The following is a 26,426-nucleotide window of genomic DNA, read 5'->3' on the forward strand; positions in this document are numbered from 1 at the left end:
TACTGTGACAAAATGTACTGCAGAACAAAGAAAATCTGTTTTTCTTATGGTTCCAGTTGTTTCTCCATTTATTCTTTCTATTTTCGGACAGACATTTTCAGAGTTTTATAACAATGTTTTACACAATGCTTTGTGGATGAAGACATACAGTACAAGTTGCTAGTGGGTGCTTACCATTCTGCTAAAGTAGCTTGCTGCCTCCACTCTGCCAGCAGAGATCAGAGAGATATGCAAGGGAAAGAAGGAACTGTATTGACCAGGTGGGATGTCCTCTCTCCCATCTTCATAAGATTACATAACAACCACTCATGATGCGCAGCATCTCATCTGTTCAAAGTATAATAACTAACTCTTTTCAAAAAAAAATGTCTGCTGTCCTTGTTACTGCACAGTGGTGTGCCAGGGTGTCATAGAGTAGGAGTTTCTACAGAAACTCTCATTTTGTTTGATAACCCCTATGTCTGAAAACCTTGCCAATTTTCAAAGTTACACTGAAGCTCAAAGTCTGTGACATTGTTTCAGAAGTACAGCCACTGCTGCTCTGATGCATGGTACTATGACTCATTCCATACTTCGCCTTTACAACTGTAACTGTGTTTAACTGATTTTTTGTTGCACACTTGTGTTGTCTTGTATCCTTTTACTTTTCCATCTTTGTTAAGTCTTACAATTAGACTTTTTCAGTTCCTGTGGAAATTCTTATCCATGTGAAGCATTGATGCAGATATACAGATAGTCACAGCCCACAGATCCAAAACTGAGAAAGTTCTGCTGTTCACAAGTCATTAAATAACCGTGTACACACAGTTAAGCTAACTAGACATCACAAGTGCACTTCAATTTAGTTTCAGTGATGACAGGTTCACTTTTGTTGCATACAATTTCTACATAGGGACCTGTATCTTTGATAGTCTTTCTGAAGTGTTTGCTTTTGGTTGTTCATAGAGGCAAATACTTTATTGTTCAGCTTCAGTATATTAATTATTGAGAGGTGATACAATTTTGAATAATTTCACATTAACTGATGATGCACAGGGGTGTCCTCACTGCTGTTGTATACCGTAAAAAGAGCATCTGATATGCACATTATCAGATAAAATACCATATGTATAATCTGGGAATGTCATTTGTGTCTGACTTGGGACCACTCTGACTGGAAGGGGTCAGATATTTAAGGAAGGCATGTTTTTTTTTTTTTTTTTTTATCCCAGTGGAAAAAATAACAGATAGCTTCAGTCTCTGAATGTAAGTTGGAGCAAATATCTTGTTCGTGTTCCTTTGATGCAAGCATCCTGTCACATTGTGATATAGATCTGCAGATATAAAGAGACAGAGGTCAGGAGCCTGCAAATTCAAAATATTCGCTGAATATGTACATTTTCTGGCTTCACCAAACATATCAACTGCAGTGGTCTTACAAAGCTGGTTATCATCTCATTAAGTTTTTCAATTCAATTCAATTCAATTCAATTCAATTTTATTTATATAGCGCCAGTTACAGTCAAATTGTCTTGAGACGCTTTACAGAACCCATATGCCTGACCACCCAGGGTTAATGAATCTAACTTTATGTGCATTTAATTGAAAGAGGCGGAGTTGGAAATGGATGACCAATCGCAAACATGCACAGGTCTGCTGCACCAGAGTGACTTATTTTACTAATGAAGAGCTAAAAGAACTATAATATTAGAGAAATACAAAGATTTTAAACACAATACAGACTAAAAGTAACAGCTGTAGCAGTCAAAACTGCAAAAAGTGTAGAATGAATGAAAGTGTAATTAATATGCTTGTCAATATCACTGTCCCTTTGTGTACCAGGTGCTTAGATGTGGGTTTTTCAACTGCTTGGTGATGGTAAACGGTTCTGGAAACAAGTAGAGAGTAAATCTGAAAAGACTGAAATTGATAAATAGGCTTTTTGCAAATCTTGTAAGGTCAACAAGCAGGCTGCAAGGCTTTAGTGTTTTAATAAGTTTCTGTTTTACAATTATATCGTTCTGCAAAAGCACACAGAACAATAAAATGACTGTAAAATCTCATGTAGCTCTAAAGATTGATCTTCCCATCTCACTATCTGCACATCGAGCTCTGTGGAATTTTCTAGGGATGCTAATGACATTTTTCTAGAGAACATATTGGTCAGAAGGTAGTACGTTTATATGTGCTGATATGTTAATTTGAGCATAACCTGCTCCAAAGCAGGTTAGGCATATGACATAAGTTACCATTGAGATGGATCCTCATAAAAAGTGAATCATTGTTGTAGTACTGAAAACCCAGAGCTATACCTGAAGTTAGTTAACATCATATTCTGCTTTGTAATCCTCACTTCAGAACTATCAGATTCCACCAAATAATAACACAACAAAATAAGCACAGGGACTGATGTTGAGCATAGAAACATGTTAACACAATATAGAACAAGTACTTACCACTGAATATGGAAACAGGCAAATGGAAGAAAAATAGCTGTCTGGAAGGTGTGACTCTGCCAGCAGTGCGAAGAGCCTCTGTAGAAACAGAGCTGCAATATAATATACTGTAATATATATACTATATATAATATAAGAAACTCCAATGAATCCCTCGAGTTTTTTTATATGTTTCTTTTTGTCTGCTATAAATATTGCTAGTCTCAGTTATTTCCCTTAAGTACCATTGCAAACCAGTGAAATATTTATACACTGGTTCTTTCTGTTTTATCTAGAATCTAATTATCATTCTACCACTTCTTTTTTCTGGTTGTTTGTTCAGATGTTGAATCTGCTACTGTTGTGTTTGGGTTTCAGACACATTTCAGTCTTTCTGAATCACGCATAAAAACACTTTAGAGTGCTTATATAAGTAGCTGCTTGTGTTTGTTCATTAAGTGTTTTAGTTAGCCCTTTTTCCTGACTGCATCATTTGTCTGAACATCTTGTTGATTGTTGTCAGTATCCATACAGAGCTTTGGCAAGACGGTAGCTTATTATGGTCATGCCAATGAGGCCTGAAATGAATTCAATCAAATTTACAGAGACATAAAGATAGAGACATATAGTAAAAAAAATATACAGACCGGGACAAACAATCAGATACATATAGACCTAGAAATGGATACATACAGAGATAACGTACAGATGGAAATACACAGAAAAGAATGCAAACACGTCTTTTTTGATGTGCTTAATGATTACAGTTGTGGTCTGTGTGTCTCTGGAGGGTGAGGGTTTTTGTTGTGTGGTAGAATACAACACTTTGCACATGATTTTTTTTTTTTCAAAATGAAGAAAAAACCTTGGTGTAGCCCCTCCCATACCCTGTGATGTCAGTGGTTCCAACTATTGGGCCAGCAATTTTGGGGAACTGTACAACTGCCAAAAAGTCTTTCTTCAGTGGAATGCATTGAATTGGTTTTATCCGGTGGAAAAGGGGTAATACAGAGGGATATTATAGTGTAGGGTTGAGTGCATAACACCATCCTTACAAAAATTAATGCATACTTGGGACTTTTGTTGTGCAAAAACAGGCACTGCTGTATAGAGATGTAGGAAAAAAGCGATCAGATGAGTCGGATGAGAACTGCACAAGCCTGAATGCTTGACCCTTACCATTAGGGGATCTAGCTGTTCTATGATACTGTGGGGGTCTTTTTACCAGCTTGGTTTATTTCTGCTTTTCATGTTTGAGGAAAGGGTCACTGCAAATCCATATAAAGTTGTTCTGAGTGATCAGCGTTGTCCTATGAGCAAACATTTATATCCTAATAGAAGTGGTCTTTTCCCCATCCATAGGGCATGAGTAGTGACGGGTTGATGAGTAAGAAAATGTCATGAATGGTATGCTGTGGCCTTCACAGTAACCTGACTGAACACCAATGAGAGATTTTGGAACAATGTGTTCAATGGTGTGCTCCACTACCATCTTCTGAGCACTAAATACTGCAATATCTTTTCAATGACTCCCCCAGTAGACTTCCAGAGATCAAAGAATCAAAGCCAAGGCATATTACAAGTGTTCTAGAGGCACGTGGGGGCCCAACACTTCACTTTTTTGTAATTGTAAAGATGTATCCCAACATGGTACAGGTGGTTTATTGGACCACCTGCTCTAAAAACAACAAAAAACACAGATATTTTAGAAATCTGTCAAAAACTTGTTTCAAACTAAAAATTGTATTGTTATTTATTAGGCAGGTAACAAACTAGAGCACCTAATTAGTCCTTATTCACATATATTAACCAAAAATCAGTATTTTCTATTTCCTCCTTTGGCCCTGATAACAGTTTGTATTTTTGCTGCCATTGTTTTAAGTACTTTTCCACAGTCTCTTTTGTTATTGAATTCCAAATAGTTTCTCGCTGTTCCTAGGGACTTGCTTTGGTGAAACTTTTGAGCAATCTATTTTTGAATTCAATAGATCCCAGATCTGTTCAACAGAGGTGGGCAGTAATGAGTTACATTTACTCCGTTACATTTACTTGAGTAAGTTTTCGAAAAAAAAAAAATGTACTTCTGAGAGTAGTTTTACTCTGCCATACTTTCTACTTTTACTTGAGTAGATCTGTGAAGAAGAAACACTACTCTTACTCCTTTACACTGGGCTACACTCAACTTGTTACTTTTTTATTTACCACATTAGATCTGCTTTATTTTGCCAGAGAGATGCCCCCAGTGGATCTACCACATGACTGTGTTTCACCAGTCCGACGAAGCAACAATAATCACGTGACTGTTTCACCAGACGTCGCCCTGCAGTCACATGACCACATACGAACTGTGGCGGCATTGTGGCACAAACTCTACACACGTAGCAGACAGGGAATGAAAGAAACAGGGGCATTTTCGAGAAATTTGATCTTCCGACAACATTAGCATAGCATTAGCATGGGCGAAGTGAAGCATGACGTCAGACTTATGTCTGTGTGATACAGCAGGGGTTGGGGCACAACCACTGAATATTCGGACATTTGGGCCAGCCCGAGTTGTGTTTTTATTTCCTATCTACTGAGTCTGTGCCATTTGGAGGGAAGTGAAATACAGTATATTTTGTCACTGGAACTAGTTTGCACTGTTCAAACATTAAAACATTACCTTACTTCAGGTATTTGTTTCAAAAGCTTTATGTTGTGAAAAAAAGAGATTTGGAAATTTGTGTTTCTTGTACCTTAACTTTTTGTAACGATGTTATTTATTTTTGCTATTTTTTATTTCATTATGACGAAATACCAGAATTTGCACATTATTTTACATTATTGTCTGTCTGATCACATCATTTCAAAAAAAAAAAATCAGACATTACAATCAAACATTTACTCAATACTTGAGTAGTCTTTTCACCAAATACTTTTTACTCTTACTTGAGTAATTTTTTGGATGACTACTTTTTACTTCTACTTGAGTGATATTATTTTGACGTAACGTTACTCTTACTTGAGGACAATTTTTGGATACTCTACCCACCTCTGCTGTTCAATAAGATTAAAGTCTGGACTTTGACTTGGCCATTCCATCAGTTCCAGGACTTCAGATTCCTTTTTCTTGGTCCAGTTGTCTCTGCACAGCTTTGAAGTACGCTTGCAGTCATTGTCTTCTTGGTATATGAACCCACAACCAACCAGGTTCTATCCAGAAGTGATTTCATAATGCACCACGATGTTGTAGTAGTAGTAATGCTGTACCTTCTTGTTCATGATACCATGGATTTTAACTAATTTGTTCATGCCATTTCTACAAATGGAACCCCATACCATAATGGATTATCCGCCGTGTTTTACTGTGGGCTCAATGCATCTAGCATCAAAACGTTCTCCAGCATTTCTATGGACATAAACACGATGATGCTGACCGAAGAGTTCAAACTTGGACTTGTCCGTCCAGAGTATCTTCTTCCCGTCGTCTACAGTCCAGTTTTTATGCTCCCTGGCAAATTTTAGGTGTTTTGGGTGTTTGCAAGCCTCAACCTTGACTTCTTAGCAGCCATTCTTCTCTTTAAGCCTTGTTCCTTCTGTCATCTGCTTATAGTCATTTTGGAGACTTTCTCAGATTCTGATATAGAAGCATTATTCTCTGCCTGAAGATCGGCAGTGGACTTCCTTCTGTCTCTAGTACCTCAAATCTTGAGGTGCCTGACATCTGCTTCAATTAGCTTTTGTTTTCAGTCTCTTCCTTGGCGCATTTTAGGAGTACCAGTCTCTGCAATTGAGTCCAAGGCATACTCAACCACACTGTGAGAACACTTTGTCTTCCCTCATTGTCTCAAAGACCATCCAGGATCACGAAGTGCTTTAATTTGGACTTTATCTTTCTCAGTGAGTTCCCTACACTTCACCATTTTGAACAGGAGTAAGGAATTTCAAATTCAGTTCACGTTTTTTTTAACCCAAATTTGATCCAGCACACTGGAATTCTCTCAGAAATCAAAAAATAATCAAGAATAACATACAACCACTGAAACAGTTTTTTCAATGCAAGCAAATGACTGGAATTTGGCATCTCAGTCAAAAAATAATGTGCTTTACTATTTTTTTCAGCAGCCTCATATTGTCACATGCCCATCTTCAAGCGTCAATGTCAAGACTGTGGAGTCACTGTAGTAGTCCTGACTAGGTTCATACCAAACATGCTGGACTCCCTCTGAGCTGAAAAAAAGAACATTATCTGACCAAAGAATGAGCTCCCAGAATTACTCAGTTTTCTTTTCGTGTTCATTATGTCATAACCCGTGAAGTGCAGCATAGCAGGCCAAATGACGGAGTGGCCACCTTCACAAGCAGGGTGGAGAGAGAGCGCTAGAGCTAAAGAATTGAGCCGTTTGTAGCCTGAGAGTTCTGAGCCCAAGCACACTAAGAAAGCAGGACTTCCCATTCAGTCTCCAAATGTTTAGAGACCTGAGGAAACAATCCTTAACATACAGTCCACCAGTGTGCTCTTCATTGCTGGAAAGGCTAGCTTTTGGCAGAGTTTTGTGTCAAAGCGTATTAATGGAATGTTAACTTAAAGGGAAAAATGTGGTAGGAAAAGGTTCACAAGCAATAGTGATGACTGCAGCCTTGAGAGGATTGTCAATAAAAAAGCTTCAAAAGGACAGGGGCTGGTGTCAGTGTATCGAGAGCCACCAAACACAGATGTCTTCAGGGAAGAAGCTACGTGTCACATTTCTAATATCAAGCAACTCCTGAACCAGTCAGAAATATTTTTTAAAAGGATTGCAACATTTGTGGCAAACTGTAATGTATAAATTTAATGGGATCACATTGTTTTCAAATATATGCCAAGTTTGTCTCGCTGAGTGTGGAAAGGTCATTCAGAAAGGATTGTCTCTCTGGAGTGCTGTTGCTCCAGGACAATGCACCTGTCCACACAGCATAGGTGGCACCATCTGACTTCTAGAAGTCTGGCTGTGCAGGTTGGGTAAGTAAGGAGCATGAGGCAACTGTTCAAAGCCATATTAGGCTGCTTCTGTATCAAGTGCTGTGTGAACAGATGCATTTTCCTGGAGCAACAGCAGCCAATTTCAAGCCTTCCTCTTCTTTGATTGCTTCAAACATCTGAGTTTTTGTGGATAGTGATATACAGCTTTACGGCATAAAGTTATGCCCCAAAATGGGAGTTACACCCCTTGTTTCTGGGTGAGGCTGAGAACTTTTTGAAGCACCCTCATATGTTCCTTTATACATATTTGTGGAGATTCTAGAAAGATACAGCAAAAATCATTTCTATAAATTATCACTTCATCAAGTCTGCACTCCACACATTCATCTAACGTGCTGCTTTGGTAGAGACACAAATGCTGCCTGTTGTCTCCTACGTGTTAGAGAGTCTGTCTTTTGTGCAACTCTCTCTTTTCTGCAGGATGTTGATATTAGACAGAGCAGGCAACATGGTATCAGAACAACAGATCCATTGAGACATGTAGACAAAGGGACAATGGAGTCATTTGCTTCACTGATTAACAATCACACAACTAAATATGAGGTCACTCTGATAGCTCAGCCTACAGGAGTTACACAACAGACCAGTGGGATGATTTGAGATCCATTGCTTCAAACACTTGTTACATTGTTCATATCCAGCATCAGTATGCTTTAATCTGTCTTTTTCTTTCATATCCACATTTCTACAAAATTGGGATCAGATTATAGGCAAGTGCATTCTGTCTTTTGGTTCACCCTCTTACCCTCCTGTTGTGATGGATGTATTCAATCTGAGTGTCCTTTGTAAACAATATACAACTACTGACTTGTTCTTCCAGTCAGAAGCTGACAATATAAAAGAAGCTACTCATACAGAGCAAGAATTACACAGGGTAAGGCCATCTTTAATACATGGTATTTTGATGTTTAACAGCAGATCACATTTTCTCTGATGAACATTTCATTTACTGTTAGTTCCACCACAAAGCAACCAGCCCTTTTACTTCTCCTTCTGTACATGTACTACAAGTACAGTCCATGTAACTCTGACCAAATATAAGCTTCATTGAAAATTGAAATATAAATAATAACACAAATCTGAAAAGAAAAATATTTTTAAGTGAAGTCTGAAAGTCAAACATATAAAAGTGCAGTCTCAAAAAAATCTAGATTGTTTATTTTTCTTTTAGAAATGTACAAATGACAAATACACAGCACACAAGAGCCAAGGTCACAAGTCAGTAGTACATAAAACTGCATACACATGAAGTGTCTCACACAAACCAAAGAGACAAATAGAGGAAGAACATGTCAATAAGGACATTTCAAAACACCAGATAAGGTGGGAAAATGGTGTTTCATCATTCATTTAAGTGTGTTGAGAGAAAATTTAATAAATAAAGGAACATTACAAATTGAACAAGTAAATACACAAATAAATGATTTTCAACTGAGATTCTGAGCTGTCAATTGTTTTAATATGGAGAGTCCTGGCAGGGGAGGATGTTATCTAGGTGATGTTTATCTAGCTAATCTAGTTGTTTTTTTTTGGTCATAGGCACGTGCACCAGTGTACGTGACATTGGCTTATATTACACAGGAAGACACTGTCATTTCTTTTCATTTTTTTTCTTCTTCTAGATGCTGTTATTGACATGTATTTTTTTTTATTTTTCTGTAGTCCACCTGGCTTACAATGAATAAATTCACACAATTCCTTTGACTAAATCTGTTAAATTATTAATTCAATCCCACGGTCTACAAACAGCACAACAGACGTTACTATAAGGAAACAGTTGTTTTCTTTCTTTCATATGTGACATATTATTATTATTATTATTATTATTTTTAATAATTTTTATTTCCCCTATATTTTCCCCTCATATAAATGTAGGAGTCAGAACACAAAGGGTTTAGGGTGTTGTTCAAAGGAAATGTTTAAAGCTTGATATTTTTTCAGCAATTTAGACCAGCTGCTGTTTGAAATATTGCCAAATTGCAAATTGCTGTCTGGGGGAGAACCCATCCTACATCTCACTGACATTACACTGGGCTGGCTGTGTCTTATTCAGGGGTGAAACAATCATTTCCTTGTGACCCATGTGTATGTGTGTGTGTGTCTGTGTGGTTGTCCGAGTGAAGTGGTTTCTCTGTTTATGTAAAGAAAACATGTAACACACACACACACACACACACACACACACACACACACACACACACACACACACACACACACACGCACACACACCCACACACATGCACACACCCACACATTGCACAGTGCTTCGGTGGGAGTGTCTTTTAACAGTCACATGTGGAGCCAGTAGGTGGCAGTGTGTGACGACGTCTTACTTTACCATAGATGGATGATAAAGTAAGACCTGTTGTGTGAACACTCACACAACAGGCCTGCATAGAACCACAAGATACTTCCTCTTGTACCACTGCAGAAAACTTTATAGAGAATTCAGTTCAATTCAAAATTATTTATATAGTGCCAATTACAGTTCAGATTGTCTCATAACGCTTTACAGAACCCATATGCCTGAACCCCCAGAGCAAGCCCTAATGCGATGCAAACCATGATACTGCCTCCACCATGCTTGACAGTAGGTACTGTACATGCTGGAGATATTGCTTCACCTGGTCTTCTGCAGACCTTCACATTAGCAGGAGGAAGATAAAAATGGAAACTGGACTCATCTGACCACAGAATCTTCTTCCAGTTCTTGGCTGTCCAGTTCTTGTGTGCTTGGGCCCATTGACGCTGGGCTAACCTCTGTCTCTCATTGATCAGAGGCTTCTTGACAGCCTTGCAGGACCTTAAGCCATCATCTAAAAGTTGGCCACGTACAATGCGGGTGAAACACTGAACACCAGTTTTGTTTGACCACTGCTGCTGAATCTCCTGTCATGTCATTCGGTAGTTTTCCCTGCACATGCAGATCAGGATGGAGTCATTTCTTGCTGAAGAAATCCTTGGGCGTTCAGATCTTAGTTTGTCTTCCAAGCTGTTGGTTCATCTGTATTTCTGCAGAGTGTTTCCAACTGCTGAAGGACTGCATCTGCACTTCCTGGTGGCAGCTGTACCCTTCCTGACTGAGAATCTGTATCTTCAGGCATGTTTCCTGCGTTAGGTTCCTCGTTTTAGCCATTTTTGTCTCTGAAGAGCTTTCAAATGTGCTGGCTTTATAGAGACACGAAGCACGGCAACACAAATTGTGTCTTCTAATAAAAAGCACGACCTTCATTGGTGGATCACTGGTACCAAAATGACCTAATACTCAAAATTTCTTGTGTATTTTTATGGAACCAATCAATTTCAAATTTTAAATGGCTTTTTTAGGATTTGTTTAGCATTTTGGCTGTGACTGTACTAAAATAAATTACACTTGAATACCTAATAAGAGTGCTTCTTCATGCAATATTTCACAAATGCATGAGGTGTCCAAAAACCTTTTTCCACCACTGTATAGTAAGTACATAGGTTATGAGAGAAGGGCTTTGTGCATCAAGAGAGGTCCCCCAGCAGCATAGGCCTATAGCAGCATAACTGTAGTTAACTAAGGGACATTGAAGAAGAAATCAGCTGTGCCTCGTACATGCTGACTTCAACTGACCCCCTCAGGATCACCCGAGTGAGCCCTAACTGTCAGCTTTGTCAGAAAGGATGCTTTTAAGAAGAATGAGAAAGTGTGTTGACTGGTACTGTATTTTCCGTAAATTGAAAAAAAAAACCCTTGTGTACAACATTTTTCAAACTGTTCACATAGATACCAAAACTGGTGAGCTCTACATAATATCGATATTACATTAGTTCCATTTTTACATCCTCACAAACCAGTTGTTTTTCACCTTATTCTGCTCATCAGCTCAAAAAAGATATTTCACCATGCTGAATATATATTCCAACAACTTGCAAACAACTTGCTCCTCTTTGTACCATTTTTGAACCATGCTGCATTTATTTTGATGATCAAGTATGTTTAATTTTCCTCTCAGTCTCTCTTGTACTTCTTGTTATTCTCTACTTTGTGGAAACTGTTGAAGAAATTTTACTCTTGGTCCTGCAAAATTTGCTGTAGTGGGGTGTTTATTGGTATTCCGGCATACGGTGGGCTTACCTACACAGACCATGAATCTGCGAAGGTAAGCCGACCCAGAGCATTTGCAGAGTCCACATTTTATAGGGATGGTCAGAGAGCAGGTCAGAGAGTAGGGAGGGAGCAGTATGTAAATACAAGGATGAATAGTGGTTAATTTGCATATGGTTGCTAATCAGTGACAGAGAGTAAAAAAGAACAAAGAGTAATTGAATCAAGAGGTCTGGCAAACAGTTGCATATAGCAAAGGTGTGACAACAAAAGGTAAGAGGAGTTCTGGCAGACAGTGACACATAAAAGATAAAAGAATTTTGGATAACCGAGGGAAATGGAATGAAAGGGTGACATGTGACACTAGAAGGTATCTGTAGCGAAAGGTGCGCTATTTTCTTCATCAAAATGCTGCCTGCAGTTCACCTGCATTTTTTGCTATGTGACTGTTGCTCACAGTTGATGTAGCTGTGCATAAGGTTTGATTTGACAGGATCTAGCGGAAAAAGTCAATTCTGTGGTACATTCTAAATTAGACACGTAAAATAGAGTGATTTTGATGACTTACACTTGGTTATTTTTCCCAACAATACGCACGCACACACACGCACACGCACACACACACACACACACCCCCCCGCGACCCTAGTGAGGATTAAGCGGTGTATAGATAATGGATGGATGGATATAAATATATATATATATATATATATATATATATATATATATATATATATATATATATATAAACACACGGACAAAATTGTTGGTACCCCTCGGCTAATGAAAGAAAAACCCACAATGGTCACAGATATAATTTGAATCTGACAAAAGTAGTAATAAATAAAAATTCTATGAAAATTAACCAATGAAAATCAGACATTGCTTTTGAACTGTGGTTTAACAGAATTATTTTAAAAAATAAACTCATGAAACAGGCCTGGACAAAAATGATGGTACCTCCTAGAAAAGGCTGAAAATAATGTGACCATAGGGACATGTTCAATCAAGGTGTGTCCTCTAATTAGCATCACAGGTGTCTACAAACTTGCAATCAGTCAGTCGGCCTGTTTATAGGGTTACAAGCAGTCACAAGACCATTGTGGGTTTTACTTTCATTAACCGAGGGGTACCAACAATTTTGTCCGTGTGTGTGTGTATAATTTTAAAGAAAGCAAGCCTTTCAAGTCCACTGGTAGGTTTAGGGATTTAGAAGGTTACAAGCTTATCATGTACTATGAACGATTAAATGGTCTGTACTTTATCATTCTTCCTTTTCTTCCATTGTCTTTCTTTGTTAGATCAAAAGAGAGAATGATGTTCTGTACCCTGTCCAGTCCAGCCTTGAATGCAGCTCGGTAACACCATGTACAGGTAAGACTGTCAGTCTGTTAATCCGCTGGGATGAAAAGAATCCCGGAGGTCACTGTGATTACTGTGCAACACACATCAGGACCAGAGTTGGACCAGTTCCTCAAGTAATGTATACATAATTGACTTTCTTGATTTGATCACTGATCTAAGTTCTTACTCCCTACATCCCTTCTTTCTTCTTGCCAGACATCCATCCAGACAGGGGGGAGTGTGTGTCGGTGTGTTTGTTGCACAGAGAAACAGTGGTCAAAGACAGTCTGGAAGTCAATGCTGACCTGGATGACAGTGTATTTAAAAAGGTACAACCCTTGATTTTGATTCTTAAACACACAAATTGATGAGAAATTAAAGGAAAAAAACAACATAAAATGTAAGTGTAAGTAAGGTGTTGCATCCTTGCCACTGATTCTCCAAGTCTCTGAACTCTACTGGGGGGATGAACACCATTCTTCCCAAAGATATTCTCTCATATGGAATTTTGATGGTGTAGATTGCTGTCTGACACGTTGGTCCAAAATCCTTTCTAAGAGTTCAGTTGGGTTGAGATCTTGAATCTCATAACATCTGATTCACATCTTTTTCATCAAACCATTCTGCAACTTATTGTGTCCTATGGATTGGGCCATTGTCCTAGAATTATCTAAGGAGCTGTTTGATTCAAGCTCAGAAACCGCCAGTTGCATAGATACATGACATATTACAATGCAAACTGGTGGATTGTCGTCATGATGTCATACTGAGTTGAAGCCAAAGAGGTGCCAACCAAACTATCCCTAAACGTATTTTTAAGTGATATATCTTCACCTCTTTTTAATATACAATGCAGGGACTGTTTGGACAAATTTATGTGCACATGGTGTGATAGAAGCATTTCAAGTAGAACTACCTCACACACATGTACACACACCTGTACTCAAAGTACAAGAATGAGGGTACCTGTTGGTGTAGCCTTTAATTACTCACACACACATCCATGTGTTTTATCCTGCTTGAGAGCTTGTAGTCACATTTCCATCTGCTCATAATTCCTGGTGGAAGTATATATAAATGCTGGAGTCACATGGGTTTTTCATCAGCACAGCAGCTGACCTTCATTACATACCCTTTTCACATTATGGTCACAAATAGAAATGCTGCCACAGGTTTCTACTTCTGCCCTTTTCTAAAATTAACCTGGATCGGAGAGCCTCTGGTGTGATGAAACAGACATGAAACACTGCATTCTGCAGCTTGGCAGGTACCAAAGGAACACCAGTTAACCGACTGTTCTGCACAACTGCATGGATACTGGGTGATAAACTCTTAATAACATGGAAGATATGAGACAAAGACCACATACTCCCTCCACTTTAAAGTGTCAGCAGTTTTAGTAGTAGTTTGCCTTTTATTAAACTTCTTCACAGTGCAATTGTACCACTGCTGTGTAGAGGTCTGCTCAGGGTGTGATCAGTACAGCTCAGGGTGACTCACATGTTCTTAACGAGGCCTTTTCCTCAAAGTTTTCTCAAGACCTTACAACTCCAGAGACCACACGTGACTCAGCTTAACCATTCAGCTTTTTTCCTCATTACCCTCATCCAACAGGTTTTTTTTCAAATCACTTCCAAAACTGACAGCAATATTTAACTTTTAAAACAAATGATGGGATTTGTACAACAAAAAAAAAAATGTTCTTGTGGCGTACTTGCACAAAATGTGCTCACAGTGCTAAACAGATTTTGACTAGTTGAGAAATACTCACAGGAATTTCTTTCCTTGATTGCTGAAATACATCTCGTGTTATTTTTCTCTCCAGCCCAAAGAACCTCTCTCCTTTGTTAGACACATGGACAAACAGGTCCATATACCCTGGTCCTCAACTGATGATGCATTAATGCAGGAAGCCTTCAGTCCCAGCAAAGGGGTCTCATCAAGCATATCTGAGACTGCAGCGTCTCAGAACTCCAGACTGTCCTGGAAATCAGAAACAGAGGACAGAGGTAAAGTACACAATTTGCTCTTTTAGATTTCCAAGTGAGAGCTGTTTTTGTTTTTAAAAGGAATGTAAGGAATTGATTTACAGGAATTGTTTTATGAGTTGATTTACTACATCTTTATAATTTTCTGCACATTTCCCTTCTCTGTTTTTGTCTGTGAAATGATGACAAAATACAGCAGCAAGACAAAAACCATGTTTGTGAATGTAAACATCAAATCTAGTGTCTCGTCTTTAAAGTGATGCAGTATTTTTCACAAGTCTTGGTATTTGAGTATAAAAATCTAAAAATAGAAAATACAGTTAGCTGATTTTGTTTAATGCCATCTTCTTTGTAGTGTAGTAATAGGTAACCAAGACTTACATACATGTCGTGCCATTTGTACCATCCTTTATTCTACGTGTACATATTATTTGTACATATTATTTTCCCATTTTATTTAATTTTGTGTGCATATGTAGAACACGTACTTTGTCTAGATATCAGTCAAACACATTGTTAAAACCTGCCTAATAATGGATAGGTGCTCTTGTGTCATGAAAACAGCTCTGTCCTTTGAGGCCTGGACTCCACAGACCTCTTAAGGTACTCTGTGGCAGTTTATACCAAGACGTTAGCAGCAGATACTTTAAGCATTTTATGATACGAGGTTAGGCCTCCATGGATCTGCCTCGCTTTCTCAGATTTTTTAGGCCATATCAACATCCTGAACTCCTGTCATGTTCCTCAAACCATTCTTGAACAATGTTTGTATTGTAGCAGGGAGCATTATCCTGCTGAAAGAGGCCTCTGCCGTCAGGGAATACGATTGCCATGAAGTGATGTAAATGGTCTTTGACAATGTTTAGATGGTAAGTGTCAAAGTAAGATCCAAATGAATGCAGGACCAAAGATTGACAGAATATTGCACAGAGCATCACGATGCCTTTGTCAGGTAAACGATGTGCACGCATCTCGTGGTCCACATGACGTTATAGAAAAAGTGATTCATCAGACTAGACCACCTTCTTCCATTGTTCCATTGTGCACTTGTGATGCTCACATGTCCTTTGTAGGTGGTGTCAGCAGTGCAGGGATCAGCATCGAAACTCTGACCATTCCACTAGCTACATACACAACAGGCTGTGTGTTGTGACAGTTTGTGACAGCAATTTGTGCTGCAGTAGCTCTCTGTGTGGGATCAGAGTGCATGAGACAGTGGTATTCACTTCACCTGTCAGGGGTTTTAATGTTGCGGTTTTGCTCTATGTATTCCACTCTGTATGGTTAGCATTTTGGGCACCAAACTTTTCTTAGCATGAATGAAATTGTGTCAGTTTCCTACTATAACAATGATAAACCATTCTGCACAGAGTAGCAAATTAATCACCAACAGTTGGTTTACAATACATGTTTAGTTTACTTGTAAACCTTAAACACCACCTCAAAATATTTCCTTCCACGTTAAAACTTTTTAGGTATTATTGGATGTTATTTTACAAATATGATGGTGGGTAACAGGCTAATAGTTCCATAATTCTGTTGTAAATCCAAGGAGGAGGGGAGGCAGAAGAAATGGGACACGTAGAGGAGAATAAAGACCAACTTTCAGGAAATCCTGTGTCTTCAGCAATCTTGCGGGCCTCCATCCGTTCCTTGTCTCCGCTTCGTCGTCACAGCTGGGAGCCGGCCAACATCAACACTGCTACACATATTGACATTGTACAGCACAGGTACTGAATTTCCAACAGTATGGAGCTATCAGCGTCCTGTAAGCCTTTCTAAATCCATCCATCCATGTTTTATACAGGGGGCTCCCTGGACAGATCACCAGTCTATCACAGGGCTACACAGAGAGACAATCAAGCACATTCACATTCACACCTATGGATAATTTAGAATCAAGTAACCTCACCATGTCCTGGAGGAAGCCAGAGTACCCAGTGAAAACCCACAGAAAAACCTGTGTTTTACGAATCAGGGATCTTCTAGCTGTGTTAGCGACAGTGCTAACCACCACCGAGCCGCTGTGCAGTCCCCTTTCTAAAATCAGACTGCATAGTATCTAGTCCTCCCCATAGTGTCCCTAATACACAGCTTTAGTATTCTTGGGAAATGCTGTGACCTCTTCATATTCATCATCACATAAAAATTCCTTTTGTGATATTTGCTGCAACTTGAACTGCGGCAGGAATAGCCACTCAGTAAGTTTGTGTTGATGTAGTTTCATTGCAAGGCAAAGACAGAGTTTAAAACACTGGGTTCTTTCAGTCTGTGTTAATTATCAAACCAGATTCAATCACAGCCAGTAATGTATGTGATATGCTAGGACGGTGGAAGAAATGTTGAATGTTTTAACTTAAACGTATTGGAGGTAAACAATGAGAGCAGGAACAATGCAACACCAGCATTATTTGTTCATTTCAGCACTGCACATCTCAAAAGAGCAGTTTGGCCAGATTCTGTGTCTTTTGTTTAACAGTGTATTCCTCCCTTTTGTTTCCACTAACTCTCCATCTGTCCCCTCTCTCAGCCCTTTGAAGAGCCTTTCAGAAGAGATGAAGAGAGCCAAGCCCCTCCTCCACAGGAGAAGGTACACTTTTCACTGTGCTTTAGCCACACTCTCTTTATGTCTTTACATTGTGTATTTTTTATCCAAAAGGCCACTCATGTTGCCCTTGATATGTCAATGAGCCACATCCAGGCATGCCCACATGAGACAGCCAGTAATTTAGCTCTTTATTCTCGCTCTTCTTCCAAGTAACTATTGACAAAAACACTGTCTGGAGGAAAAATAAACATGGAAGTGTTCAGATAGCATTGCTTTCCTTCAGAACAGTCAGAATCGAGTGTTTTGGTGTGGTTTGCTTTCTTGTCTTTTGTTATTGGAGTGCAGTGACAGTCATCTGTCCAGCCTCTGCCTATTCAAATGATAGTCAAGCACACAAACACACTCCCTGGCCCATGGATGAATGGTATCCAGTGGAAAGATTCATAAATGGAATCAAAGCAGCATCTCTGAAAAGTCTGGTAGGACTGAGGCAGAGATTGAATTCATCCTAATGTGGTACACTGATGTTTGTCAGGTTTAGCTTATCAACACCCCAAACATCTGTTTGTTACACAGCACTTTTCTCTCTTTTCCTCTCTGTCGTACAGTCTCCTCTCACTGATTAATCATTACATTACTACAGTAAGGATTGGCAGAGTGAAACAGGGCAGCCAACCTTTTTTTCTAACACCAAGACAAAGTTCAAGAAAAGAATGATGTAGATGCATGTCTGTCATCAGTAGGCCATCATCATTATTCCGCCTCACTCTTGATTTAAGGCATCACTTTTGATGAAACATTTAATCATCTCTTTTTTTTTACACATCTCTTCCCTTTTTTCACATATTTTTTTAAATCATTTTTTCTTCATCCTTCCATTTCTCCAGTATGAGCTGGTGTCCATCAAACCTGCATTGTCCTAATCAGGAGCAAATAGACAACAGAAGGTAAATAGTAAAGGTCAATAGCAATACACATTTTTGTTTGAGCAGTAATTCAGTCTCCATCTGTGGAGTGTCTTCAACCATCATCTCTAACAGTAATGTAAAACATGCACATTCAGCAGAGTTAAACAGTTGTCCTGTGCAGCACAACAATGTGCAGAGGAACATGATGAAGTAAAGTCATCTGTATGTTAATGTTCTCTATTCATTCAGCTGCAGTCTGGAGGGTCTGGAGGTGGGAAGGAGAGCAGTTCAGGCTCAGTGTCCCAGCTTCAGTGATGAAGAGGAAAGGGCTGCAGGCACAAGTTTATACCACGATAGCCAGGACAAAGGCTCTCTGGTCTCTCTCACTGAGGAAGAGCTGGAAGGAGACGACAGCAGCATCGATAGCCAGGTATGCATCTGTGCAGGAATCCTCATCTGCATATAGGATACAACAGAGGAGAGTACACTCCTGTGCAATATCACTTGAATGCCAATTGAGTCACAGGTGTATAACCTTTAAATAACCGCATTATTTTGAAATAGAGCAGTAGAGTATTCCTCTTACAAACAATAACAAACAGATACTTGAGAAAGACTACTTTGAAAATACATGCCCTAATGTTCTGAGTGCAACAAAAGTAAATACACTTGTGATCATGAGCATACAAGTGAGTACACGTCTCATTTCTAATCAACCAACTAGCATGAGCATGGTTCTAAAAGAAGCTGTGAAAACCAGAGGGTTGGACATGCTGTATCTATCAGCATGTCCAGCATGACAAACTGAGCAATCTGATTATGAGACTTCACAATAATTTAGTTCCTCCTGTGGGGCCTGTATTTGTAATATAGTAAATGTAAACTGTTCTTAATTTCACATAACCAGACCTCTATGGTCTTAATTTAGTAATAATACAGCTGCCGTAAGGTGATACAATTCTGAATCGTTCAGCATTTTGGTGACATTCCACAGGAGTATATTCACTATTATTTCATACTGTACATTATTTCAGCTTTTTCTACCTGGACTATTGATCGCCAGGTTGACTTTATGTTTCCTTAATTTCTGTATGTACCTTTTGTTGTCTGGGTGGACTTGTTAATTTCCTCTTGTCTGTTGTAAGCCATTGCATCAGGTACTGTCAGTGACAACCAGCTGTCCTGCCATGATTCATCATCAAACTCTCACCAAATCCATCTCCATCAGTCACCGTGATATAGATGGTGAGTTTCTGCTGAAGGACCTCTTTTGAAATGATGGTTCTTGATCTATTATTTTCTTTCACCATTTCATCTAGTTTTCTTTCTGTGGCTTTAGTTAAATGTGGAGACTGTTGACCCTCCTCAGTAAGATGAAGATTTTACTTGTTTATTTTTTCATCCTGGCACACCCAATGATACTTTTTAGTGGGTGGATTTCCTCGATCAAAGCGACAAATCAGCTTCTCTGTCAGTATCTCTTCGCTCCTCCCCAAAAGTAGACACCACTTTTCTATTGGCTCATCCTCCAGTGATGATGATGATGAGGAGGGAGGGAGTAAGTATGATGATGTAACTGTAGTCCTGTGTCTATCTTGTCAGTGTGGTGTCCTGTAACACTACTCACCAAAACAAGTATTCACCAAAATACGTTCTCATACGCCTGGAACTGCAGACTCAGGTGGATAGAAAAGAAATTCCCTGCTGCATTTGTCTATGGAAGTCTAAACTAAAACAATCTGTTTATTTGGATGTGAGGAGTTCTATGGATTATTAAAATGTCAAGGGTGTCTTGTCTCTGTTTTAATCTTATGAACACTTACTGATTTCTCACCAGTCTTTAAAACTATAATGAAGACATTATCATATTAACCAAACCTAAGCCACTGGTTACCTTAACTTCAAAGGACTTAAAAAAAAAAAAAAAAGATGAAGGAAATGGACATATTTGCTGTCATACCAAGGGTTACTATCGATTGTAAGAACAGATTAATCACTGTGTGTTCAGTAGACAGACCCATAAAGCTAACTGTAGCATAACACAGACTTAAACACATAAAAATGCGCATACAAGCCAGCCCCCAAAACTCACATGACCAGAGTAAAGTTGGTCATTGTCATCCTGGAACTACCCAAATCTATCTGGTGAAACTGTCAACATAGCTGAGCTGGAAGAGTTGTGGTCTTGTACATCTTTCTCCTGCATTTCTTTGGTAACTAATTGTATAGAGCCCAAATCTCCCTCTATTTCTTTGGTTAGCTTTGTGTTAACCTCATTAATAATTATACTAAAACTGCTATTTCCTCCCACACTGCTATGACATGGCAGTTCCATAAATGATCCCTTACCTTGTGATGCCATTACTGTATTTTGTTTGACCAGATTTCAGTTTGTAATTTGGTTTTGATTTGGCCATAGAAACAGTATGATGACTACACAGTGTGGCAGCTGTATTGGACTGATCAAGTGATGTTTGTCCTGTGTGCTTCCTGTAGGGGTGAGCTCACTCTCTGTTAACTCTGGGTCCCTGGGATACAGGTAGGAAGAGGCTCTAATAAAAGCTGATTATTATATGTTATTTTGCTACTATTCAATTTTAAACCACACTCAAGACAGTACCTCTCCAAAGAAGATATTGGTAAAGGCTGTACCCTGCTCTAATGCAGTAGCTATTTGGTAGTAATGCAGTTATACTTTTTTCCATCAGGCCAGTAACTGTGATATTAATGTATCTATTTTAAATCACTGAAAAAAATAGTGTGATTGATACTACCCACTGTCATAGAGTATGTATGTAAAGTGTGCAGAATGGCTGCATAGTTGCTGTGTGTATTTGTCAGTATTTCAGAAGAGCCAGGCCCCCTTCGTAATGACACTGAGGGAAAAGGAGGACCTAAAATCAGTCGGACATTCAGCTACCTCCGCAGCAAGATGAGCAAGAAAGGCAAGGTGAGAAAACATGTAAGGTGTCGCTGACTTCACACTCTTTGTGAAAGGACCACCTCACTAAAAACAATCAGCAAAAATCAGTAACACAACGTGGCCTTTATTGGATGTTATGTACTCACATTTTGTCCAATATACACCAATGTTCCACAACATGAAAAGCACTGACAAATGAAGTGAACAAAATTGATTATCTCATTACAGTGGTACCAGACAGTGGGTGGGATCTACTAGACAGCAAGTAAACTGTCGGTTCTTCAAGTTGATGTGTTGTAAGCAGGAAAAATGGGCATTGTGAGGACTTGAGCAACTTTGACAAGGACTAAGTTGTGATTACAATAAATCATAGTCATAATCTTTATTTACTTTTTAAAGTCCTAAGTGCTTCACAGGGACAACAAAGTTAAATAAATAAGTCAGTTCAAAGAAGTTAATTTCCTTATTTCCAAATGTTCATTACGTCCTTCATGACATTTGAATGTGTTTTTGCAGTTCCCTGTTTCTAGTTCCTTATGGTCAATCCTCAAATCACTATCATGTCATGTTCCATGTTGTATCAAAGCATCCAAATCAGTAGGTCAATGCAAAATGATTGATAGGTTCTGTAAAATGTGGCTCAGTAATATGATAGCCTCAGACAACCCCAAAACATACAAGCTAATGATGCTGTTGCAAATCCACAGTCTTCACATAAAGGGGCCATTTCTAAAAATATTTCATTGCATTTTTATTTAGATCAATGTAAGCAATGTATTATCTTCACTTGTAGGATGCTATGTCTTGCACGCATTTAAAAGTTATGAATCTGTTCCAAGACTGTCTGCCACTGCTCTTCTGCAAACTCTATACCTATGTTAATAATAATAACAATAATAATAATACATTTTATTTGAAGGTGCCTTTCTTGGCAATAAAGGACATCGTACAAACAAGCATTTCCATATTTACACAATGCACATTAAAAACAGTAAAAACAATAGAGACATGCAGTTCTCCTCCCACATTCTATAGTTGTTGCACATCAACTGATGCAGTTTTTCATATATACTGATATGACCTGTAATCCATTGAAAAATTAAGATATGGATTATTAGTCTTAAGACACTGACATTTAGTGCCTTAAGCCTCATGATCCGCAGTGGTATTGTTACTATTCCAAGTTGCAGCTCAGTACATCACTAGATAATAATAGACACAAAGTAAATATTGGATCTTTGGCACGTCTCTTCTGTTTTCCAAATGTAGCAACCGTGATACTCTTCTCGTATCCAAAACATTTACTCACGTGTATTTTAAAGAGGCATGTATGTTGTCCATACCGAAAGATTAAAAGCAATGTGTTTTTGCATTCTGCAGACAAGTCCCTAAGCAGTAACTGACACTTTCATGAACTAGTGCTAATATAAAAGCATATAGCAGAAAAGCTACTATCATCCCACACCTGCCCCACCAGCATGCTGCCATTTTTTTATCTTGCATGTGACAATGGTCTTCCTCATTGGGGTTTCATTCAAAGTCAAAGGGAACTTTCATTACAATAAATCCTGTTTATTGAGGGGCCTGTTACAAACACAATGGTGTGTTTCAAGAGCTACAGTGTTGACAATACAAAATGACTTCAATACAACTGTCAATCGGTCAGTCCTTGTCACTTCATATGACTTCTCATACATAGGGCAAAGTCAAACCTCTTTGCTTGTTTGTAAAAGAAAACCATTAATGTTACAAAAATGTAAACATAAAAGTGTGTCACTATTTCTTGGCACTTCAGATATAACATTGAATCATTTTCTGAAGAACTTTATTGATGCTTGTCAACTTGAATGCCACTGGGAGGCGCTCTCCTATCATGTTTTTCCCAGAATATCTGAAGTGACACCATAAGTAATGCTGCAAACAAATTTTATATAAAGCACATATTATTATGTGATTGTTAGGAATGAATGGACCATTTGGGATTGTTCGCAGTTTCTTAGTCAGAATTCCGAGTGGTTTCATGTGAGCTAGTGCATTTCGCTTTTGCATCTCAAACACAGCACACCCCTACCCAACAAACCAGAATTAGATCTGAAACTAAATAAAAACTGAAGTGAAAGCAAGTATGCAAATACATGAATAGCAAGATTAGAACTGAACAGAAAAGAAGAGAATATTTACTAAACTATAGAATCCAAAGCCGTCTTTAAAGCTAATGAAAACATTAATGAAATATATAAAATAAATAATCAAAATACCAAAAAAGAAGAATTCTGCAAACCAATTAATTGTCAGCAGACAGCCAAGCAGCAGCAGTTTGTACACAATGACTGAGTCTAAATGACAACAGCAGGATTCTCAGACATAGAAAGACATGGATTCATGTGGACAATGACAGGGAGATTTAGAGACAGCAAAAAGCGAGAAGGAGGCAAGAGGACAATTTCAGCCATAATCAGTAAGAGGTTTAGTTGCTCTGTACAGTGGAGAGGAGAAACAAGATCAGATAAGTTAGAAAGATTATGATGTGTGTGTTGTTTGCACTAATACTGAGGGAACAAAAATGTGTTTACACAGTCTCCTTTTGGCGGACTGTCCCTATATCATAAATCCTCAGATTTTGCAGAGAAGAGTTGGGCAAGATGACGACAGAGTTAGATTTGTGTTAAGGTCATGGTAAAGTAAGTAGTAGTTATGGTTATTCCCCTGTGTTGATCAACACAAAGTTGTGTATGTGCACTGGAGCATGTGATGATTGTGGTTAGGATTGTTTTTTTTCATCTGTTGATGCAAGTGTTGAGCTACAATACAGTATATAACAGAAGTGAGTACACTGCTGTGCAATACCACTTAAATGTCAAATAGTTTAAAACAAGAAAAGCAGTCAGAGAGCATAGTACTCTGCCAAGGATGTTCATTCCCCCATAAGGTATTTTCAGAAATGCAGCATTTTTTATTTTATTTTATTTTTTTAGAAATGCAGCATTTATTTATAAATCACGACAAAATAGAATGTGGTCATTTAATATAGATATACCCACAAACAAAATGACCTTGCGCTGAGCACAGACATGTGTTATGCATGTGTACATTATGTACGGATACCGAATTGCGTGACCTAAATATGTAGCGGGTGGCAGGAATCGATAGGATTCGGGAAACACCTCCACAATTTAATCAATTGTTCCTTGTATCATTCCCGACAGATAAGTCCCAATAAGTCCGGAGTGGTGGCTTTGTGGTAGGATTGCAATCATGTGATCATCGGCAGGCAGCTGACGTAGTGTTCACTTGGCGTAGTTACAGTGACGGCGTGCCGCTATCTTGCAATGATAGAGAAATCTTTAACAAATCCATGGATCCAGACTATAATCCGCATCACTGACAAAACCTAGTCACTTTGTCCTTGTGTCATTGCTGACCTTCCCTGAAAATAACATCCAAATCCATTAGTCTGTTTTTGAGTAATGTTGCTAACAGTCAGACAAACAGACAGACAGACAAACCATTGCTGATCATCACATGACTCCGCCACGTTCCTTGGTGGAGTAATTACATAATTTCACAGTCATTGCATGATTTCTATCGTTTAGGTTTACTATATTAAAAGTGCAGGCCCTCGCAGTAGGAACTCCCTGCAGAACAAATAAGTACACCTGTCTTTGCTGCGATCTTTTATTTTTTCAATACTTGGTATGTCCACCTATATTTTCAGTGACAAACTCAATCCTCCTCAGCATGTAGGATACTAGTGTTGCTCAAATTTCTGCAGAGATGTTCTGTCCTTCTTTAGAGACTACTTTTTCGGCTGTTCTTTATCTGAATGGGTTGCATTACTTTGCATTTCTCTTTAAAATACCCCAAAGGAGTTTCCTTGAGTTCATGTCAGGCAACACACTTGGTCAGGTCATAGTTTCCCCCTTGTGGGACTAATAAAAGGATATTCTATTCTAATTCTTTTCCATTTGGAGCCATGATGCAGACATGCAGATAGATACAACCCATAGGTCCAAAACTGCAAAAGCTGTAGTGTTTACAGCTACTATTATAAACATGTGTACACTAATTGGATAATTGGAAATCATGCATGTACTTCATTTTGTTTCAGTGATTCAATTTCAGCGTGTAAGTGATTTCACGTGCAATTATTTTCTACTTTGAGACCTGGATTTTCAATATAGTCTTTTAAAAAAAATTTTTTTTTTCATTGTTCACAAGAGGAAACACTTTACTTTTCATCTTAGAAGTAATGCAGTTAATGAGAGTTGATGCAAATTTTTAATCATTTGACATTTAAGGCATTTTGCACCAAGGTGTACTCACCTCTGTTGTATTCTATATGTAACTGGTACTGAAATCATTTGACGAGACAAAAATACTTATTTTAGCTAGAATATTCTTCAATTTAGTTATTTCTGTATTTCTTTTATTGCTTTCAGGAGAAGGAGAAGGAGAGGAGAGGAGAAAGTAAACGAGAGTGCAAAGAGAGAGAAAAGAAGAGTGCAAGTGGTCATCTCTTCATTCCCATTAATCCTCCTGCTGCCACAGTCTGTCAGCACTGCACCAAACGTCTGCACAATAAGGAAACCTCCTTCTGCAACAGTGAGACACACCTCTTTCTTATGTCCTTCCTTTCTCCTATCTACAGCCAAGTTAGCTTGTTACTGTTTTTAGCTAACCATAACATTCTCAGTCTTTCCTTTCTCTCTTCATTCTCTCCTTTCATTTCCTCCCACTTTTCCATTCATCTTCTTAGTCCCTCATCTTCTGTAATCCCCACGTCCCCTTGTTGTATTTCCATTCATTTTGTGATTTATCTGTCTCATTTATCTTTGATGCTGGTTTTGATACATATCAATACTACAGTCATATTAACGCTCAATTAAATAACCAAGCTGAATTTTGCAGTTATGAGTTTGCAGATTTGGCAGGAAAATGCTTTTATTTTCAAACCTGTACAAAGCAAGCAGAAGCTAATAACACAGTGAATCTTTGATAAATCTGGATTTTACTGTAGTTGTGGGAAAATGCAAATTATTTTTATTAATAGTTTTAAAAAAGGACTCTCTGAATCAGCAATTATTGAGGCCCCTTTTCTTGCAATTTCCAATGATATTGCAATATAGCAGTACAAGTGTAGAAGTTAACCCCTTGACACCGATTGTCGCAAATTCGTGTCATACTTCTTTCATTCAGACTGCCGCCGAGATAGCATATGTATTCC

General features: G+C 38.5%; 1 protein-coding gene across 6 annotated transcripts in view; it reads left to right on the forward strand.

The window, feature by feature from the left end:
* Positions 1-26,426, forward strand: part of LOC111581999 (A-kinase anchor protein 13-like) — a 119,850-nt gene that overhangs the window by 67,069 nt on the left and 26,355 nt on the right. For 3 of the 6 annotated variants that reach the window (XM_035957334.2, XM_035957336.2, XM_035957335.2), the window contains exons 12-23: positions 12,793-12,865; positions 13,052-13,164; positions 14,661-14,844; positions 16,376-16,553; positions 17,354-17,413; positions 18,259-18,318; positions 18,529-18,709; positions 19,425-19,524; positions 19,709-19,837; positions 20,776-20,818; positions 21,121-21,229; positions 25,642-25,804. In XM_035957334.2, coding sequence (XP_035813227.2) covers positions 12,793-12,865; positions 13,052-13,164; positions 14,661-14,844; positions 16,376-16,553; positions 17,354-17,413; positions 18,259-18,318; positions 18,529-18,709; positions 19,425-19,524; positions 19,709-19,837; positions 20,776-20,818; positions 21,121-21,229; positions 25,642-25,804 — 1,393 coding nt within the window. The remainder of the gene's footprint in view (positions 1-12,792; positions 12,866-13,051; positions 13,165-14,660; positions 14,845-16,375; positions 16,554-17,353; positions 17,414-18,258; positions 18,319-18,528; positions 18,710-19,424; positions 19,525-19,708; positions 19,838-20,775; positions 20,819-21,120; positions 21,230-25,641; positions 25,805-26,426) is intronic. The other 3 variants (XM_055007955.1, XM_035957337.2, XM_023290442.3) reach the window with 3 other exon arrangements.

Source organism: Amphiprion ocellaris, chromosome 3 (genome assembly GCF_022539595.1).
Source record: "Amphiprion ocellaris isolate individual 3 ecotype Okinawa chromosome 3, ASM2253959v1, whole genome shotgun sequence".
Taxonomy (NCBI): domain Eukaryota; kingdom Metazoa; phylum Chordata; class Actinopteri; family Pomacentridae; genus Amphiprion; species Amphiprion ocellaris.